Below are 22,886 nucleotides of genomic sequence, written 5' to 3' on the forward strand. Positions count from 1 at the left end.
CAAGAGGTTAAAGCAAGTGGGAATTAGGTGATCATCATACTCATGAGCAGTGACTAATACAGTAATAAATAGCCAATCAGATTGAGAGAAAATTAGCATAGAAGGCAAAGTAAGTAAATCCCAAAGTAAATCCCAAACGTATTTTTATGTAGCAAGTAAGAGGAAAAATGACTGATACAATGACCTTAATCAATGCCCATGGTAGGAAGGTGACAGACAAAATAAATAGTTGAGTTGCTGAATGATTATTTTGCAAAAGTGCAAAAGGTGGAGATTTTGCAGTTGCTGATGAGACAGATGCATGTCAGAATTGAGGTAGATGAACAGGAGGCGTTCAGCATATTGAAAAATCTCAATGTGAATATAGCAATGAAACTAGATGGCATGTCAGTCCATATACTACTTGAATGTGCAAGAGAAATTGGCATTGCTTCTGATGTTCAGTCTAAGTCTCAACTCTGGCAAGGTTCCAAGGAAGTGGAAAGAAGGTAAGATAGTTCCCTTACATAAAGGTGACCCCCCATGACTGAAGTAGCAAACTACAGATCAATTAATATATCAGGAGTAGTTGTTAAAATATTGGAAAAGTTGGTTAAAGACAAAATCCAATAGGTGGATACCATTGCATACAATCTTCTAAAATGGGCAGCACATTTTGTAAAGGGTAGTTCCTGTCTTAGTAATTTATTCAATAAAGTGACAGTGGAATTTGGATAAAGGAAATGGCTATACCACAATGCTGCTGAACTTTCAAAAGACATTTGACAGAATACCACATGGGAAAACTGTTCCAAAAGTTAATAAATTACACAATAACCACAGCAGTTAACTTTAATGAAATGAAAGTACAGATATTTCATACTGGAAATAGCAGTACATCATCAGTGTGTAGAAACAATCAAATCAAAGGAATGGGAATACAATGTACATATAGCAGTCGGTGGTTTACCAATTAAAAACTATTTTTGATGGTTACATAAGATAAGAATCTCCCAAACCTTTGGGAGAGAGAGAGACCATCGTTCCGATTCAGATTTGGCTGATGTAAAAGGCCTTCACAACTTTCTTTGAAAAGCCTTCATATTTAAACTTGCTTCTATGGAGAAGATGAGCTTCATCCCACTGGATACTATGTTTAGTGTCAATACTATGTTGTGCCAGATCAGACTTTTGAGATTTCATGTATTCAATATAATATTGATGTTAATTAATTCTTTTTTTCCATAGAATGGCCTGTTTGGCCAAAGTTTGTTAGATTACATTCACATGATATCTAGTAAATTTCAGCTAACGATAGGTGCCAGTTTGTCTTTCGTAGATGGCAACAGATGAGAAATTTTGTTGATCAGAAAATATGTGGGAATGAAATGATACTTCTTCAAAATTCGACCAATCAGTTCTGAGATGCCAGAAATATAAGGGCTTTGGAACCCTGCAGTCTGAAGAATCCTGAGGTGTTGGAACATTGGAGTTGATTATCTGCTGATTAGGATTGTAAGCATTAAATTCCATTAACGTTTTGATAGTGAGAAGTTCTTGATGTAAGCTTGAGGAAGAGGAGCACACCTTATGTACTCTATTAATTAAAGACTTGATAACACCAATTTTTTGAGAGGTATGATGAGCAGACTTATGATAAATGTATCTGCTAGTAAAGGTAGGTTTTCGATAAACACTGGTTGATAAATTAACAGAGGTTGCGCAAGTACTTTCATTTCATTAAAGTTAATTACTGTGGTTATCATGTAATTTATTGTTTACAGTCATGTCACAGGTACTTTTAAAGATTATGTTCCAAAAGTTAGAGCAAATGGGAAAGAACATGATGCTTGTAGCATGGTTAGAGGGTGGGTGATACACACCATAGTATAATATGGTGGAGTGCATTCTAGGAGAATGTGGGTAGCTAGTGGAGTTCCTCAGAGTTCTGTACTAAGACCACTACTTTTTAATTTGTATATCAGTGATATAGGGAAGGTTTAAGGGGGAATATTCACTTGTTTGATGATGATAAAAAACTGGGGCAGGCAATAATTGATAAAGGTGATGTAGATATCCTACAGGATGATTTAAATAAATTGGCATTGTGGGTAACAAGGGATTCATAAATTTACAAAAGAAATTTTTCAGTATATGATAGAACTTGAGATCATCTATGGAAGTTGTGTAAGAATACAGTTAGTAAGGGTGTGCAGACTAGATTTTTGCATGGAGAGTGGTGAACGAGTATTAGGGATTGCCAGAATTAGTTGAGTGTCTTAATAGTGAATGAGTTTATGGAGAGATATGATGTTAGTGTGGGTCTCTCCTCAGTGAGTTTCTGAATTCCATGGATACTGTATAGTGATAATGAATGTGGGACAGAAGATTTAAATAGGAAAAGGGACATGTAGTCTGAGGTGACAATTTTGTTCCATATTCAATCCCAAAAGTTCTAAAAATGTAGACTTTTATGATAAATGTAGAAAATATGCTATATCACTGAAAATTTATACATTTAAGCAGCTTTATTAATGACATTATTTTTAAAAATGTTTGGTTTATTTTTTTGAATGCTTTGTCATTAAATGAATTTCACTTTCAAAGGTGATGATGTTTGTGGTGTCTCAATTACTGTTAGAGAGAAAGATGACTTAGTTCAGGTTTGGAATAAGGAATCATCCCTGGCTGAGAAAGCTACAGTGTTGCAGAAGATTCATGAGTTATTGCCAAATGTTACCTTTTCAGCAGAATTCTATAAACGTAAGAAATATTTTACCTATTTAGTAAATATTTACCTTATTTTATAAAAATGCTGTTTATGATTGTAAATGGTTAAGCAAACTGCTAATTTTGCTTGAATGCAGAATTTTTATTCTTAATTTAGATTAATTTTAGATATAATTATTACAATATTATCCATTATTCTGTACAGCCAAGTAGTAAAACAGTTTACGTCATGAAATTTTCAAACATGACTAAGCTTTAATACAAACTTTCGGTGCAATTTGTCATTATTATTATAATACTTAAAAAACCTCTGCCCTGTACTCCATATGTAATTATTGCTTTGATTAGGAATTTCACTAGCTTGACAGCTGCTTAACTGTTGACTTTTCATCAGACTGTACAGAAACTCTCAGTACCATGAAATCTCATGTTTGAAAGTTTTTTTTTATAGGTTGAATTTCTCCAAATATGTAACTTTCAGCTGTTCAAGAAACATCACCTTCCTGCTTTCTTCTTAACCTCTTACTCACATATGGCAGTGATGTACTCTAGGAGAGTGATAAGTTTATGCAACTCTGTATGAGGTTTGGGTAACAGGTTAAGAAGAAAGCAGAAATGTGATGTTTCCTGAACAGCTGAATGTTTATATCTTTGGCGACGACAGTGAGGGAGGTAGTTCAAAATAAAAGTGTAAAGAGGAAAAGTTGGTATTATGGGTTTGAAAAACATTTCATTTGACATTAAAAACTATTCAAAGGAATAATAAATATTCACTGTTTTTATACATGAAGCAAAACAGTTTACCTTTTGAAACTTAACTTTTGAAGGTGACAAAAAGCTTAGATTAATATTAGCTTCAACCTAATCTCCTTAATATTTTAACTACTTAGATGATACTTTCCTATAGAGGTTATGTATTTGTCTTTTTGTTAATACTTTTCAGGATTTTTCACTAGTCTGGCAGCTGCTCTCTATTATTTTTATGTCATAACAGATTTTTAAGTTTTCTTCTATAGTTATGTTTTGGATACCAATTGATTTCATCGAGGTGTTTTTGCCTGGTTGTAGAGACAATAGTTCAAAACAGCTGTTCAGTTATTTTGAAACCCTAAATCAAAAGCACTAATAAAATAGACTTGTGGACTGTTACTTTTTAGGAAACTTGCATATCAGTTCTTGTAACTCTTGTTTGCATTCAAGAACCATTTCACATTGTAAACACTGTAAACATTGTAAACATTGACTTTCACAGTCAGTGCTATAGAATAGTAAATAATTATTAATCATATGATCTGAAATTAATCCTTTTTTTTTTTTGCAGCATTTACTAAATTTGCAATATTTCTGTAGTGTGTGTGTGTATGCATACACACACATCATTCACAACAGTCTTTGGTGCAAAGAGCGTGTACAGTGGGACATGGAGACTTGGAAAGCTGTGTTATGTAGTGATGAATCACTACACCCTCTACTGAGCAGATGGACGGCTGTGGGGGGTAGCAGAATATCTCTTACCAGAGTGCATAAATCCAACTATGAAATTCAGAGGAGGTGGTGGTGTGATGGTATGGTCCTGTTTTTCCTCGGACCTCTGTTTGTAGTGCCACGAACATTGAACTCGGAGTTATCTGAATATTCTGGACAATGGAATGCTTCCTGCTTTGTGGCATTTCTACAGAACTGACCATTGTCTCTTTCAGCAAGACAGTGCACTGTCATAAAGCTGCTTCTGCTATAACTGTATGATTTGTGGACATGAATGTCACCACACTTGACTGGCCTCCACAGAGCTCAGATCTAAATCCCATTGAACAACTGTGAGATGAATTGGAGCATTGGGTGAGTAAGGGACATCCTCCCCTTGTGAATAATCCAAAATTCCAATTGAAAACACTTGTAAATTTGTGGAAAGTATGTGCCATGGCTATTTGTTTCTCACACTATGGTGTTGTTGACTTGTTTCCAAGCAGTGTAGTTCACAAAATCTAACAAGCAGTGAAATTCAGATGCATGTTGCTGATTCTACTTTTAGATACATCTTCTTTTTAGGATAGATATTACAATGTAGATGATATAACTAAATATCTTTTTAAAAGAAACATTGAAAGTAATAAAGTTAAATTGGCATTATCAGGGTAACAATATAGTAATACTTCATTTGTGAAACTGAAAGGAAGGTAGAAGAAAAAAAAAAAAAACCTAGGTCCTGAATTGCACTTCTTAGTGAATTTGATTTGATGTTCTTGGGTGAGTCTCAGGATTTCTTATATGAGACAGTTTAATGATTCTTGTCTGTTGAAGTTAGAATAGTTCATTAAGGTGGAGGCAGAATCAACAGTCTAGCATATTAATTTGTTTCAGTGAAGGAGGCAATGTGATTCTTTTCCAACAGATCCTGCATTGGGTATTTAAGGCATGGTCTGATACCACCACTATGTCCACTAAAGGACTAGCAGACAATGCCACGGGATCTGTTGGAAAATGACACCCTGCTTCATTGAAGTAAATAAAAGTAGGAAAGACTAATTCTTAAATCTGTGTATGCTCTGAAGTATCTGAACTTCAAACAGGGAGACAAGCTATTATTTAATAGCTTGTTGTGTAGTAGTATATCAAAAGGTGGGAACTACCTAGGACGTATAACTACCTAGGATGTATGAAAAATGAACATTATCCTCCGCGATCGCACTACCTACATACCGCTAGAACAAGACCCCACAAAAACATAAGTTAAGAAACTAAAAATCTTACTCAAAAAAGTATCTTCCTGGCCCCCTGACATCACGAAAAAACTTAAACCTTTCCGCTCCTCCCCCCCCCCCGGATATACGGTTTACCAAAAATCCACAAACCCAATTCCCCACTCAGGCCTATAGTAGATGCCACCAATGCACCTTGCTATAGACTATCTAAACAACTGGCCAACTCTCTGATCCCCCTCACAGGAAAGTCCCCTTCCTATATAAAAAAACTCGACCCACTTTAAAGCCCTCACAGAAAATTTAACCTTGAATAAGACAGACATATTGGTAAGCTTTGATATCTCCTCTTTGTTTACCAATATTCCCTTAATTGACACCTTATCTCTCTTAGAAAACGTTTTTCCCTCTGACATCTTTGATCTCTTTTCCTTTGCCATTAACTGTGGGTATTTCTCTTGGAACAACAAAATCTACAAGCAGATAGAGGAAACTGCCATGGGTTCCTCCCCTCTCACCCCCCCTTGCCAATTTCTATATGGAAGATTTCGAAAAACGAGCCATAGACTCAGCTCCACTCAAACCTTCTATCTGGCTAAGATATGTAGATGATGTGTTCTCTATTTGGCCTCATGGCCCAGACACGTTAGACTCCTTCCTCAGTCATCTCAATAGTCTACATCCAAGAATCCAGTTCACTATGGAAAAGGAAAAGAACAATTGTTTACCCTTCCTAGACACCTTAGTCACACGCCTGCCTAATGATACACTTACCTTCACCGTATACAGAAAACCCACACACACAGGCAGATACATTCACAAACTCTCCCACCACCACCCCTCTCAACAATATGGCATTATTAAAACTCTTACCAAGAGAGCCCACAATCTTTGTTCCAGTGGAACCGTCCTCACTACTGAGCTTAACCACATACACAGCACTTTCCTCTCCAATGGCTACAGCGATCATAGTATCAAAAAAATAATCAACTTCTCCCCCATTCCCCGTCCTTCTCGTCAACAAGATTTTAAAAATGCCATCACCATACCCTACATCCGTGGCACATCCGAAAAAATAGCCAAGATACTAAAACAGTACAACCTACACACAGCATATAAGCCCCACCGCAAACTTGCTACCCTTATCCGTTCTACGAAAGATCAGCTCCCTCCTCTCTCTCTGCCTGGAGTTTACAAAGTACCCTGTTCCTGTAAGCTGGCGTACTTTGGACAGACAGGCAGATCAGCATCCATCCATCTAGAGGAACACAAGTCTTACATCTTCAAACACAACTATGGCCATTCAGGCTTGGCTGACCATGTTTTGGACACCACCCACAGGGTATCATGGAAAAAATCCACCATGCTCCATCACAGCAAATTCAAGAAAGAGAGACTTTTCTTAGAAGCAGCAGCAGCAGCTCTCAAAAATCAACCAAATCTCAATAAATATGGTTGCATTAAGCTTCCAAAGATTTGGAAAACACTCATCACCAGAGTTCTCACCTTACATTCCAGGCCACCTACTACTGCCCTTAGAGGGCGCTCTACCTAGATAGGACTTTAGTGTCACCCACGTGGTTGGGCTTAGTATTGTTTGTTATTTGTGTATATGTTACATTAATTGCTTTTGTAATCCCCGTAGATGTCCTAGTGACTAGGACGAAATATAGGAAGTATTAAATTCTATTCTAATTCTTTGTGAGTGTTGTAAAAAATCCATTAAGCCTCCAACATGAAGTATATCAAAAGCTTTTGCAAAATTTTAAGTATACCACTGTCACCTTGTTACAGTACATAAGTTAGTAATAATCTCCCTTTAACAAATCCATGCTGATACTCACAGAGAGTATTGCTTTATAAACCCATTTCTGTATCCTTCTTCTCATTAATGTCTCCAGTACCTTCAGAACTCCAGATATACAGATTGACCTATTATTTGTAGCCACAAACCTTATCACCACCTTTATGCAGTGGCACAATTTTACCTACTTTCCACACTTTTGACAGTGCTCATGTAACCCTCTTAAACAGGCAGACCAATGCTGCTGACATCTTACATATTGACATGCCAATGTTCCAGATTCAACAAGATTCAAAGAAAGACTCTTATTATTTTTAAATAAAATTTATTCAACTGGTATCCCCCCAATAGAATGGGAAAAAAGCAATTGTGATTCCTATCTTTAAAAAAGGTAATAGAAATGACCCTAAAAACTATAGAGGTATCAGTATACTAAATTCCTGTTACAAAATATATAGCAGAATCTTAAATAGCAAACTAATGAAATATTCCGAAAACTTTATTTTAGAAGTACGGAATGGTTTTAGAAAAGGACTATCATGTATAGACCTGCCTTTTGCCTAAAATTAATAACAGAGAAAAGAAGAGAATACAATTTAGAAACGCATATTGCATTTATTGACTTTGAAAAAGCATTTGACAAAGTTAAAAGAAGCATTTCATTAACATATTAAAAGAAAGACAAATACCAAATAATATTCTAAAAGCTATCACAAGTATATATGAAAATAATCAAATACTAATAAGATTAAATCACAAGCTATCATATAAGAGAGAGAGATAAACCAAGGGGTCTGACAGGGATGTTCACTCTCAACAACTCTTTTTAATATTTACTTAAATGAAATAATAATAAAATGGAATAAAAATTTACATCAAGGTATTAAGCTTTTTCCTACTGTGAACTTAAACACTCTCCTTTTTTTTCCGACGACCAAATAATTACAAATTCTGAAGATAACTTACAGAAAGCTATTTTAGATCTAAATGAGATATCCAAAGATTATGGTATGATAATATCAACAGAAAAATCAAAAACTATGGCCTTTAAAGGACAAGATCCAACAAGAACTAAAATAGTAATAGATAACAAGATCTTAGAATAGGTGAATTCATTTAACTACCTAGGATGTATGATTACATATGAAAAAGATATAAACATAAAAATTGCAAAATATTTAAAAATAACAGGTGTAATTAACTCTATATTTAAACTAAACCTAGTTCAAAAACAAACCAGACTAAAAGTATACAATACATTAGCCCTACCAGTCTTAATGTATGGAAGCGAAATCTGGACAGTAAAACAAAAAGACAAAGATTAACAACAGCAGAAATGAAGTTTATGAGAAAAACTGCAAAGTATACCCTATTTGATCACAAAAGAAATGAAGAAATTATGAAAGAATTAAACCAAGAGCCAGTAATAGAAAAAATTAAAAAATATAAACATAAATGGATGGAACACGTTCAAAGAATGAAAACAGAAAGATTACCAAAACAAGCCTTAAAGTACAACCCATTAGGAAAAAGAAAACCAGGACGTCCTCTTAAACGATGACTTCTAAAACCAGAACAGGCCATGCTAAATCCTTGATATGTATGATGATATTGTTGTTCCAGGGAATGTTCTAATTCTCTGGAACATTCCCTTAAAATGCATGGTGATGTCATTAAATCTTATTGACATCAATGTTATTTCCTGAAGTACCTCCTGCTCACTCACAATTAAGCCATTCTCTCCTATGTCCTTCACACTTAAGTTCCTCATATTTCTACTCTGATGATAATGAAACATCCTTATAAATTTGATCACTGAATACTCAACAGTGTCTTCTGCATTAGTGAATGTATTTCTACCATTTTCATCCATTAACATCTTACCATAATCATTCTTTCTTCTACTTGCCACATATCTATAAAAAAAATTAAAAATAAGAATAAAAAAAACTGTAGGTTTTTTTCTTTGCCTGATTTGCTAATTTCTGCTCATACTACACTTTTGTTTTCTTTACTGAGTCACTCTCCTGGCTTATTCTTTATACTCTTCATGTAACTGATTATTATTCATCTTGTACTACCTCCAAAGTATCTTATTCCAGATTTCATGTTTAAGCCCATCATTCATCCATTTCACATCTACCTTATTTCGCCTTTTAGCCTTGTGAATACATTCACACTTTGATACTGTTATCTATAAAGGTACTTGTGGCCCTATAAACAACAAATTACACAATAACCACTGTGTGTTTGTTAAAGGCCATGATTTTGCTTTGGTACCTAAATCCATTCCATGTCTTGATTTTTTTTTTTTTGTACAACATCAAGTGCAATCTGTCCAGACTTTCAAGCAAAGATGCTAATAAACTATGCTTTGAAGTTGCTGCTTTACTCTTTAAAAGCTAATTATCTCCATGTAATTTATCTAGCGCTGAAACCAGTTCGCTGTTTTCATTAAGAACAAAAGAACCATATACTATTTTGAAAGTAGATAAATGAAGAGCTGTAATGGTAATGGATAAGGCCGACTATGAGAGGAAGATATTCTGACTTTTAACTTTTACAGGATACCTCCACCTATCAAGAAAATTTTACAGGATACCTCCACCTATCAAGAAAATTAGTTATAAATATACAAACACACAAGTTAAACAATTAATTATTAAATTTATTAATTTGATAAATTAATAAAATTAATTTAAGCTGCTGGTTGAAGTTAGTTGATCAAAATACTTTGGATAAGTTACACACTCATTTTGGAAGAACTCATTTATATGGTCTCCCAAAATTTCATAAAGTTTATCAGCGAGACCCTTGTGAATTGTATTGACTCTCCCACCAATAGAATTACTAAATTTCTTTCACGTTCATTAACTGTCCATATTGGACAATCCAGATCATTCATCAAGAATTCCACACATTTTCTAGAAAGTGTGGAATTCTAATACAACAGTCAGATTTGACATTTTTTCCTTCTTTACCAACATTCCGCTTTCTGACACTTAATTTATTATATGATGATTACCCTCCTGATATTGCAAAGATTTTTGAATTTGTTTTAGAATCAGTATATTTCAGCTGGGAAAAACAAGATTATAGACAGGTTGAAGGCTGTCATGGGTAGCCCTCTATCTCACCTTTGACAAACTATTTCTTGAACCATCTGGAAGATACGTTGTTCTCATCCATTCATCCCCAACTCTTTCATTGGTTTCATTATGTCGATGTTTTTGCTCTTTGGCCTCATTCTCAAAATGAGCTTACCACTTTCGTACAATGGATCAATAGCCTTTGTTTTGTCCATGCATTCAGTTGAAAAAGAAAATGCTGGAAGTCTACCATTCTTGGACGTCCTTACTCACAGAGCCTCTGGTAATTTGGCAACCAGTTTATCAAAAACCTACCTTTACTGACAAATACATTCATCAAAAGTCTACTTGTCACACCTCTCAAAAATTTGATGTTATCAAGTCTTTAATTAATATAGCACATAATGTATGTTACACTTCCTCAAGCTTACCACATGAAATTCTCACTATCAAAACTTTAATTGAATTTAATGCTTACAATCCTCATCCAATCCAGCAGATAATTGACTGCTATGTTTTTCATCACCTAAGAATTCTTCATCAGACCACAGAGTTCTATTCCCTTATATTTCTGCTATCTCTGAACCTATTTCAGAATTTCCTATTTCTACGAAAATTTCTCATCTGTTACCATCTACAAAAAACAAACTGTCACCTCTATCATTAGGTGATGTTTACCAGATACCTTGTATCTGATAAATAATTTGTAATTTGGTTTTGTAATTTGACTTATTTTGGACAAATAGGCCATTCTGCAGAAAAAATGAACATCAGTATTCAATTAACAGTACTGTCGACATGGTGTAGCATAAAGGCAGCCTACCTCACGGCGCAGCTTAATAAGGGTGTTCATTTAGCCATATTGCAGTAGGGGCCGTCGCTATGCTAACAATTCCTGTTAGCATAGCAACTGCAGAAAGAAGGTTTTCCAAGCTTAAACTGATTAAAAATTATTTGCAAACAGCAATGACCCAAGAAAGATTGGTTGGTCTAGCAACTATATCAATAGAGGCGAACATAGCTTATAATTTAAGTTTAGAAGAGCTTATAAACAGTTTTATTCTGTGATATCTCTGTAGAGCAAACATTTTATTAATATTATTATGTAATCATTTTGCATTAATGTTTCCCTTAAAATAAAAACAAAATAGTAATTGGAGATTTTCTTATATTTTTATCTTATAATCCATCAGAGGGGCAATATTTAAATGTTTGCCTCAGGGCATGATCTAATCTGACGACAGTCCTGTACATTAAATACATGAAATCTCAACAGTCTAGTCTGGCATGACATAGTATTGACATTAAATGCAGTATCCAGTGGGTTGAAGTTCATCTTCTCCATAGAAGTAGTTTTAAAGGCATTCATTTAAATATGGATGCCTTTTCAAAGAAAGTTGCAAAGCCTGTTTACATTGACCAAACCTGAATCAGAATGATTGTCCCTCTCTCTCTCTCCCCCAAAAGTTTGGAAGATTCTCATTTTATGTAAACATCAAAAATAGTTTTTTACTGCTGGATTTAATATCCACTTGATTTTTATAATTTTTTTATAGATAAAAATAGTTTTAATATAATATTTATATCTAGCACACAGGAACTGTTTTTAATTGGTAAACCAATTATATTTTCATATTTTTGAATAAAATTTTCTTTGGAGTTATGAAAGCTTTCTTGCAATATTTTTAAAGTTAGATATAACGTACTTTTATTCAGAAGTTATGCTCTTCAGATCACATTGTCTAAACTAATTGGGTAATGTGATCCAAAGGTATCATACATGCACTTCTGTTCATCACACATGAATAATTGCTTGTATATATATCTTTATATGAAATTCTAGATGAAATATCTTAATTTAATGGTAATGATAAGTTTGGTAATATTCTTGTACTGCTTTGTACCATACACCTTTACATTTTGTAGCAAGCCTTGCTTTTTTTTTTTTTTGCTATGTTTATTTGCAGTTTTGTTAATAACTACTCTGCTCCTAATAGTAACAGAGTAGTGGCAGGAAGGAAGCACTTTGTAATCTTTGTTTGTCAACTCTTTCTTGATTCATGTAGCTTTTGTTCTTGTATGCTTTCACTCTGATGTGATGAGATATTTATCACAAAATATTAGTGGTTTAAATTCTTCATTTCAGTATGCAATTCCATGCATAGTAATTTAATTATTTCTAATAATTAAAGTATTGCAGGCGTAGACTTCTGTGGCTGATTGGTTCAAAAACTAATTGGTTTCTTGTTTAAACTTTAAGTTATACTATTTACCCCCTGAAGATGTAAATCCTATGATTTCCAAAACTTGTTGGGAACTGTTATTTCAGTGTTTTGTATAACTGAATAATAAAAAATGTGGTGTAATCACAGAAATATATCTTTTGAATTAAAGTATTGTTAATCTTATAGAATTCCACTTGTTGCCTTCCTCATTTTAAATAGTGCTCCCCTCTCCCCAGTGCAGCTGTTTGATTCAAGCTGCTGATTCAAACCGTTAATTGATATTCTAAACACATGTATTTATTTATGGATAGGACACAAATAATTGTCTTGTGCAAGTATGTCAAAATCTGTTTGTCCCTTCTACTGAATCTTAAAAATGTATATAAGGGAAAGAATTCATTGGTTTTAGGATAAATTATTGTATGGACACGTGCATAAAATTACTCATTGTGAGAGACCTAAACCTCCACAGTATCCATCTAGCCTCTCTTTGAACTCACTGATAGACAAAGCCTCCTCAACTGACTAAGGCAACTCATTTATCACCAGCAAAGAATCTAGTCCTCATACAATGCTCCCCAGTTTCTGTGATGAGCTATTGTTCTGCCCTTGCTAGCCAGTTTCATTTCTTTACTAAGGTTCTTGTACAATCTCAACATCATATTTGCTTTTCTATTTAATTCATTTATATAATTTTTAATGACTTTTTAATAGGCTTTCATAGCGCAATTGGAAGAACAGCGGAACATTGCGTCCTTTGATTGGAAACAACCTGGGTTTGATTCTTGTCCTGACAAGGAGAGTCCTTATATGGGCTTTTTTCAATATTGAAGGTGAGTTAGCTGATCTCATACAGAAGTAGCAGGGTCCCCCCCCCCCAGAAACTTGGGTTTTCATCCTGTGTACAGATAAATTGGCCTTGCTCAATTTGCTCAATGTACAGATAAAAAAATAAAATTAAAAAAAAAAAAAACTGTTGATGATGTGTGGTAGATGGCATTGATGTCAGGTAGCAGTGGAGAGGGTGAGATGTATTTAGCAAAGGTAGCAGGGTTTTTCTCCAGAAACTCTGGTTTTCATCCTGTGTACAGACAAATTGGCCTTCAGAACATGCTCAATTTACAGACAACAAAAAATACTGTTGTTGGTGATGATGTGCAGTAGATGGCATCAATAATAGTGGAGAGGGTGAAATCTATTTAGCAAAGTAGAGTGCCCTCCTGCGATGAGTCCTTGGACTCCATGGAAGTGTCGCATAATAATTCATTTCATTTATTTCATTCATTTAGGTAATAGAAATTCTGTTTAAAAAATATAGTATTCAGTTTTTGTCATTAAAACCTTCATTAATCTTTTATTCTAGCTCATTATACCCATCAGGCATATGAAGGAGAAAGGAAGCAGTCTACGTAAGACAATTTTGGATATTGTGTAAATCTAGTTAAATTAGGGAAACCTATTTTTCTATATATAGCCATCTCTCACTACAACTTTTACACTGCATTATAGTTATGAAACTATAAATGTGTATAGAACTTTTTTTTTTTTTTTCATTTTAAGATTTTTAGTTTCATGTGTAAAAAAAAAAAAAAAAAAATTTTTTTTTGCATTTAAAATTACTTTTATTCCTGCATATTTGCTTAATTATGATATCAAGAAATATTGTATTGAAGAATGGTATTGTAGAACTTTATTTTGATAGTCAAGTGAGTATTGTTTAGCATACAAGTTTGGATAATGTAAAATATTCCAAAAGATTTTTTTTTACTTAAGTAGCATTTTAATTCACATTCAGTAAGTGTATAACAGTTGTTTTTCTGATATTCAATTTATCAGTGTGAACTTTCACAATTCTGGATAGACTATTGTTCATGTTTTTAATGCATGTGTATCAGTTTCACTCATTTTGTTTAACTTAGAATAATAACTTTGCATGCATTTTGGTGTAAGCTAGATATCATTGTTGAAACATCCGAATCTTTGGATGGTTCGATATTATTCAGTATAATGCTTCTTCAAAGCAGCATTATAATATTGAAGAAAAAAAAAATATATATATATATATATATTTAAAAGATGAACAAAGTAATTGCTATCAATTATGGGCTAATGTATTAAGCGTTCAAATCAAATTAACACAACCTGGAGCATATAGGCTGTCTAATTTTAATAGCGTACTTGTGGTGCGAATCCTGAAAAAAAAAAAAACTATTACTCCATATAATTATATATACAGCACTAATAAGACTATTTCTTATGTAGTTGTGACTTCTGCAGTTGCACAAAATCTCATTATTTGTATAATCTAGGATAATTTATTCTAGAGTACTAATTACTCAACCTGAGTTTCAAGATTAGGCCCATACAATTACATTTGTGAGGGGGTTTGTTCCTAATGTTTTCAGTTTTTCTAATAGTATTTCTGCTAATTGTTATATACATTTAATTTTTGTAGGCAATTTAATAACACTATGTATTTCAAGAAACTTGTTTTGCTTTTTTTTTTATTACTTATGCATATATTTAAATAAAGGGCTTGAAAGATACCAAATCATAATTCTTTCATATCTGTTAATGGCATAAAGTTATTTAAGATATATACAAAATACAATAACCACAATCTAACCCTAATTTTTTTTTTAAAAAAATATGCATTTACGCTCTTCATTTGAAAGGCTCTAAAAATATTGATTTAATTCTATTGAGCAGAATTTTTGTAAAAATCCAGTTATAATTATATAGATCAATTTAAAAATAGCTTTTAATGGTACTTCAGCGAAGTTTCATTAATTTAGCAGTTATGAAAACCTTTTTATACTAATGTTATTTGTCTAGTAAGAAGTTTATCCACTTTATGTAGCAGTTCTAAAGTGAACTGAAAGGAAATGATTTTTAGAATATCATAATGAAGTAGAAATTTCATTCTTTAAATATTGCAAAGATTATTTATGCAAACAATAGTTTCATGTTTTTCTCACTTTGACTTCAAAAATTTATTCTACTTATTGATAAATGAATTACTGCAATAAAATATTTACTTTAAGTATAAGAAGTGTGAAGATACTTTATTACAGTAGAGAATGAGTGCAAGTACAAGAATTATTAAAGGTCAACAGTCTGAAATTGAAAGATTCTCAATTTCAGACTGTCCTATTTAAAAATTGTATGTACAAATAGAAAATCAAGAACTTTAGCATATAAAGATTTTTAGAAGTGTTTATATAAAATTTTCCATTTCATTGCTTACATAAATAGTTCTGAATGGTGTATGCTTTTATTTCACGTTTCACATATACACTTCCATGCTATCCAAATATTCTTCTTTCCTTCCCACACAATGGATATGTATATCTGTTTCTTTTGCACAAAACTGAATCATTTATATATTATGAATTTTTCATTTATATTGCATCTGTTGCCATCCCATAACAGAGAACCAGCTTTAATGTATTAAAAATTTCTTGCCTAAAACTGATCTATTTATTATATTTGGTATCATTGCTGTGAATGTTTCTAGGGAATTGTGATATGATATCTAAACTTCAGCTCTTTTCTTATCACTCAGATTCTTAACCTCATAATTTTTTTCAGTTCTGTTGGTATAATACATCTGGAATCTCTTTAACCCAAGATCCATAACTTGTAACTTGTCAACACTGAACTGTCCTGTTATTCTTTTGGTCTACTACACAAATCTTTCAGATCATCTTGTAGAAACTTGTCACAGTTGTTTCTTTGTATCTGTTCAACTTAACATCATACAATTGGGTATCTCCTTTCAAGCTTTCTGAACAACATGCACAAAATAGTGCTCCAAGAACAGATCCCTCTACTTTACTGATACTTGTTAGCCAGCTGCCTTCTATCTATACCACTAATTCATTTTCCATCTCATGCAGTATTTTACTGAAGTCTTCTACTATCGTGATTTTCTATTTTTCATAATTTAATTAACTGTTTTAGCATCATCCTTATTCAATAGGCATCTTGCTCTTTTCATTCCTTTCGAAGTTCTGCATGTGTTAACTTAAATTTAATGATTAGGTCAACAATATTACCAATTTGCCTACAACGTTTCTCTCCCCCACCACACACACACAAAATGGAGCTGCTTGTGCAGCTATACATTAAGGATATTGTCCTTTTTGATGTGACAGGCTCTTGCAGCATTCGCCTGTTTCTGAAGTTTTCGCCTTCTATTTCATTCGAGGAGGGGGGAGAACTTGTTTATCACATGGTTCTAGAAGTTCCTACATTCTGCTCGTTATCTGCTTTTGCTCTCTCAACTATTCTTAACACTCTTGCCAGTATTTTTTACTGCTCATATAACCGCTGGTTCCTTTTTGCAAAATTCTTCTGACTTTCGTGGAATTCTTGCTTCAAACTTACTCGTCCATTTAAATCCCACCTAATTTGTTCTAACTCCTTGAAAATGCAATCCTACTGTTAACGTATCTTAAACAATTTTCTGTGCACTGACTTCTTTCCTTTACGATGTGTAATGTCACTGCTTCAACCTGCTTCCTAAGTTTTTCATAGTTTTCTGCGTTATAATCTAATGTAAACCTTTTAACTGAAATATCTATAGAAAAATGAATTATTGTTATTCATTGCAACAACTATTGATAATTTGAAATGCTGTATATTCAAGCTTTTTGGTCTAGATTATGTGAAATCTGAACCTATCTGTCAACTTATGGTTAACAGATAACATGCTCAAAATATTGCTTCTTTAGTATGTTATCTGTCAACCATAAGTTACAAACAGAAGAAATACACCAACAGGAGTTATCAGGGTCTATTTCCATTGTTCACTGCAGCTCACATATTTCTGTAATATTCTAACTGCCCATAACAAACTTAACCATGTGTAAGACTTGCACATATTTTTATGCAATTGGGCAAAAATTATTTGACCATCTGCCTTTACATTAATGCCTTGATTCATTTTGCTTGAGTAATAACCGTTTACTGAAATTAGTTATTAGAGCAAGTAATTTCATATTACTCAAATATGAGTTTCCATAAATTTTACATAATGTAATTATGAAGACATGTTTTTGCACTACAATGCTGTTGCTGTTAAGTTTCCATATCATTATTAGACTGGTCTAAGGGGGATAGAATTAGTACACCTTGTAATATTTTAGTGCATCTTTTTTGGAAATAATATATGCATTGCATCTGGTTAAAATATCCTGAATTTGACAATTTTTCATATTTTATGATTTTTGTTAAGGTTAAAATGTTAAATTTCATATCCCAAGCCGTTTTTATCCAAATATCTAATTTAGAATAATTCTGGATATTGAGAAAATAGTACCCATATGTTAATTTATTATTATTATTATGACTCCTTCCACGGAGTCTGCAGAATCATTGTAGGAGGTTCATTCAACTGACAACATGTTTACTATACTGAATCTTCAAATTCTTAACACTCCTTGCTTTAACAACCTATTCTGATAATGTGATCCCACCAACAATTCTCTGTGTGGGAAAAACTCTACTCTTTTTATAATCCTGTCTGGATTAATCCAGTAAAATCCTCTCAGATGTCATTATTATTATTTCATATATATATATATATATATATAAAATCTTTTTTTCACATGCACACAATACAAATCGTACTCAAATTCAGTTCAGTTGTATGATAATATGAGGAAAATAATTTGTGATAAGCATAATTCCATATCACTAAAATGTTTCATACTTAACCTAATTATGTTATTAAAATGCAAACAGATTTTTATATACCCCTCATCTATTTACAAATCTTTTTTCAGATCACTCAAATTTATAAGGTCAGATTTCAGCCTAAGAGTATAAGTATTGAAAATTTAATTTTTTTTCAATTACTAATTAGTGTTTAAGAACTGCATATTGAATATAGTCAACTCATACTGTATGAAAATCTAGAAATTGTGGTTCCTAGAACCACAGGGACAGCTTGTTGTACTCAATATTTTGCTATTTAAATGAATTTCACTATAGCATTGTGCATAATGTGATTTAGTTTTGACATGGTAGTTTGTTATAATAGTATATGGTATTAAGGGATGACTAATTAGGGTGTAATCCTTAAGATTATCAAAGTGGTCTTTAATGTTTCATTTATCATATATAGTTTTATAATGACTATAGTTTAAGAAAGGTTATAGCAGTTAAGTCTTCTTTTATTTAACAGTGAGGAAAATACCAGGTTCCTTGATAGCTTTTCTACAGTGGTCCAGTTATCCTAGTTATAAAAAGGGATGAAACTCGCAGACATTTGTGTTAACATTTACTGTAGTGTAAAAGAATTGCACTCCCATGTGCTGTGTAATATTTAATGCTGACAGCTCTTTTTTTTTGTTTCTTCCAGATTAATCTGTTTCTAGTAACAGATTTGAAATGTTACATCTGATTAATGTGGATAATGATAGGACATTTTGAAAATAACAAATATTTCCCAAGAAAGTTGTTCTTCTTTGTAAACATCTCAGAGTTGCATTGTTCAACTTCTTTCTCCAGGAACATATTTCGAGGAGAAACTTGAAAATATAGTTTGACATTGCTGAAGGTAGTCAAAATGAAGCAAGAAGAAATTTCTTTAAGAAAACTGAGTATATTGTTCAAATGGCTGAAATGAAATTTGGAATATAGAAATTTCTTACATTCTTATTGTTTTAAGGTTCTCAATGCATTCCGACAAAAAGGTGATTGCAGTGTTTCCTTAAAGCATGAGATAGAATTTAATAACCATTTCATCTTTGATCAGATATGGCATATAGCAGTCTCTGGCATTGGTTAGGATCTGCTCAGAAGTTTGTTCCATAAAAAATAAATAAAATTTAAAAAAATAATGAATATCTAAAGAGGACGAGTTGCTTTCTCTACAGGTTACAAATTTTGGAGTCCAGCTGTCTGTTATGTTTTTTCATTTCCTTTGGGAAATTAACTCTAATTGGACTAAAATAAGAGGGTTTCAGGGGATAATTTAACTATACTCGTAAGCTAGTAATAAGTTACACTGGTTTTGATCCAATTTGGAATAGTTTATGCTTCTCTGATTAATTCATTCCAGTCAAACAAAAATGGAGAGTCGAGGAGGATCTCATCCTTTAGTTACTTTTTGTTGGTCATATTGTTGAACAGATATGAAAGGGAGGATTGCAAAGAGGGGAGAAGAAAATGAAATTCTGCACACACTATAGCTTGCATCAAATATAACCTTTTACCAGTTTAGATTACTTTTCTTATCTGATTTGCCTATTTCAATCAAAAAATAAGTATCACCTATTGGCAGTGTGTGTGTATATATATATATATAATTTTTTTTTTTTTTTTTAATTGGAAAATACAAGCATCGCGTAAAAAAAAATAAATAAAAAGAAAGAAAGGTGAAACTGGATGATGATGTTTTTGTAGGAGACAAGTCTTTGTATTTTAAATGTGAATACAGAATGTTAAGTAGCATCATGAATTAATATAATGAAATATTTTAAAAATTTTATCCTAAGCTTTGTCATATTTTAGAGACAAACTACTTGAATACATTGTTTTTAAAGTTTAAAAATCTGTGATTTTACTTCAAAGATAGCAGAGAACTTTTTGCAAAATTATAATCATTGATGAGTAATTTGATATAAGGATGGAGAGAAGGGCAATCACTTGCATTATATCCAAAGCTGCAGTAATTGTGCAACACTTATGAGTGGAGACTGCTGTATATCCAAATGACTTTGGATGCAAGATCAAATGAATAATGCTTTTGTTAGTATGAGTAATCTGGTGATTAGTTTTATTTGTAAGATAAAAAGTTTAGATACAAAATCAAGTTAAAATTTAATCTTAGTTGTGTTTAATTCAGTAAATCTGTTTTGGGTTATAGGTATGTCATGAAGTATTATCTGAAAAACTATGAAAGAATTCCTTCTAAAATTTCTTCAGAATAAATGTAGTTGTAACAACACAGTTGATAATTTTAATAAATAAGTTAATAATGGATTTTTATGATTTCTACAAATTCGAAGGTTTAAAAAAAGTGGCTTTAGCAAAATATCAAGCGACACATTACTTATTAGAGGTGAAATACATACTTGAAAATACTTGAGAATACTTGAAAATTACTGGTTATATTTTAGTTTAGGAGAATCATAAACTAAACTAAAATGCTGCTTGATATTAATATGCTGCTTGATATTTACTGTTAGTGCTTTTAGCACTAACAGTAAAGAGGTGCACATCAATATGTTAAGAATTTCAAATTAATATTGAATTGCTGACAGTTTGAGACATGCTGTGTACATTATTAGGTTGGAATAATTTGTAATATTCCTACAGATCTATTGCCAGGATCATAGCTAAGCTGAACTGTCTAAGAGTATAGTTTATGGTCTTAGCATACTGATGTGCACCTCTTTATTGTTTATTTCAACTTGTTTTCTTAGCAAACGTGTTAGTTGTTTGTTTTGGAAATTAGTACTGATGAAAATAGCAATCATTTTTAATTTTCTTGTCACCCATTTTTCAGATATCCTGCTCACTTGATGGTGAGGGATATCTGAGAATTTTTTTTTTAATATTTTTCTTGGCCTGTCACTCCTTTCATCTGCTCAAAGTATTAAGCAATATTGATGCTTCGAATATTTTTACTTGAAATTCACATGACACTCATTTCAATAAATTTTTATTTCTTATGCATTTCTCCTGTTTCTTTAATAATTGATTATTTAGCTATAAAAATTATTTTCATATATTCAAAAGTCATATTTGTCTATATTTATACAAACTGAATATTTGTATCCAATGTTTGTTAGCTATAAGTTTTTCTCAGTATTGTAATGATTAAATTTGTTTCATGATGCATGATAAAAAATTTCATTCCTATGTTTTAGGATTTTTTTTAAAAAAAAAAATTGAAGGATGCTTTACACAAGTCTTTAATAAAAAAAAAAATTTCTTTTGATAAATGCACGTGTACATATAATCCACTTTTCATAAATATATATATATTTTTTTTGAAATGTTGAGTAAAATTATAACTTTGAAACAGTTTAAAACTTATTATTGTGGTTATTTTTATAAAATTTTAACATGCTTTCGATTTCTCATATAGCTGTACTCTTTGGCTAAGCATCATTGCAAATAAGGTCATTTCAGTATTTAATCATTCGCTTATAGCTGGATATATGAATATACTGTATATCAGATGTAATTCACTGTAGAAAGAAATATGTGAGCCAAAATTCAGCAACATCAGTATTTATGCATCATGAAGTATTTAAATATGTACCAATTTATTGCAGATATTCACTGAATCCATTTCTGCTGTACATCATTTCATTGATAATCAGCAGTGTTGTATTTTCCCTTTGTACATTGAAACAACATATAGAATAAATGGTATAATGAATTCAGAAATACCTGGTCAGAATTTGTTTTTTTTTTCCTTATATAGTCTACACTTGATGCTTAAACTTGACATAATTTCAGTATTGCTTGTATTTCCTTCTCTCTCTTGAGATTTTTGAATCTTAAACTAGCAAGTTCACTAGCTATAGTAATTATTGTAGACATCCTCATAATCAATGGATGACATAATTAAAAAAAAAAAAAAAACATGCAAAAGTGTCGAAAGGTATAAATTTATTTCATTGTAATGTATAAACAGTTTTTTTTTATAAAATCAGATTCTTCCCATCTGATAGAAATATTTGTATATGATGAAACTTCAATTAAGTTTTATTTTATTATACACACAATCTGTAATTGTACATATAATAATAATAATAAATTAACTCGTTGGTGTGAAAAATTTTTTTTTTCTCTTTAGCAGTAAATGTTGACTGAATTTGCACAGGATGCTTAATGTACATGTGATTTATCCATGTCAAAGGTGAAGATGAATTAGCCAGTCTCATACAGAAGTTGGACTTTTTCTCCCAAAACAACTTACTTAGTTTGTACCTTTATAAAATTGTGCAAAACACTGTCAGATAGGAAATATTTGCCTTGATGGTTTCAGCATAATCCTAAACTTTCCCTTTTCTGCTATATTGGGATGTCGTTAGCTTTTTGGATTACATAATAATAATAATAATAATAGTCTTTCCAGGACAGTGACTAGGGTAAGCTAGGCATAGCACAGTCAGGCATGTCGCTTGTCATTATACAGTTTAAAAATAAAAAAAATCCAAATTAAAAAAACATGAGGCATTTGGTTTGGAGCAGATGCACTAATTAGCTTCTTTTTCAGATGCAGAAATAGTAATCCTCAATCCTAGCAAAGTTGGCATCTGTTATCCCTTTTGTTCTATCTCCCCCTCTCCTGTTCTGTGAAAATTTTCTTCCATGTCAACCTGATAGCAACTCC

General features: G+C 32.2%; 1 protein-coding gene across 1 annotated transcript in view; it reads left to right on the forward strand.

The window, feature by feature from the left end:
* The window catches only part of LOC150108855 (eukaryotic translation initiation factor 4E type 3-like), a 125,458-nt gene extending 103,522 nt beyond the window's left edge, over positions 1-21,936 (forward strand). The window contains exons 5-7 of the mRNA XM_090410373.1: positions 2,587-2,742; positions 13,890-13,935; positions 18,894-21,936. Of these exons, the coding sequence (XP_090266499.1) occupies positions 2,587-2,742; positions 13,890-13,935; positions 18,894-18,909 (218 nt within the window). The 3' untranslated portion in view covers positions 18,910-21,936. The remainder of the gene's footprint in view (positions 1-2,586; positions 2,743-13,889; positions 13,936-18,893) is intronic.
* Positions 21,937-22,886: the final 950 nt, after the last annotated feature.

This window comes from Typopeltis vanoorti, chromosome 2 (genome assembly GCF_054136105.1).
Source record: "Typopeltis vanoorti isolate ZY-2024b chromosome 2, IOZ_Tvanoo_1.0, whole genome shotgun sequence".
NCBI classification, from domain to species: domain Eukaryota; kingdom Metazoa; phylum Arthropoda; class Arachnida; order Uropygi; family Thelyphonidae; genus Typopeltis; species Typopeltis vanoorti.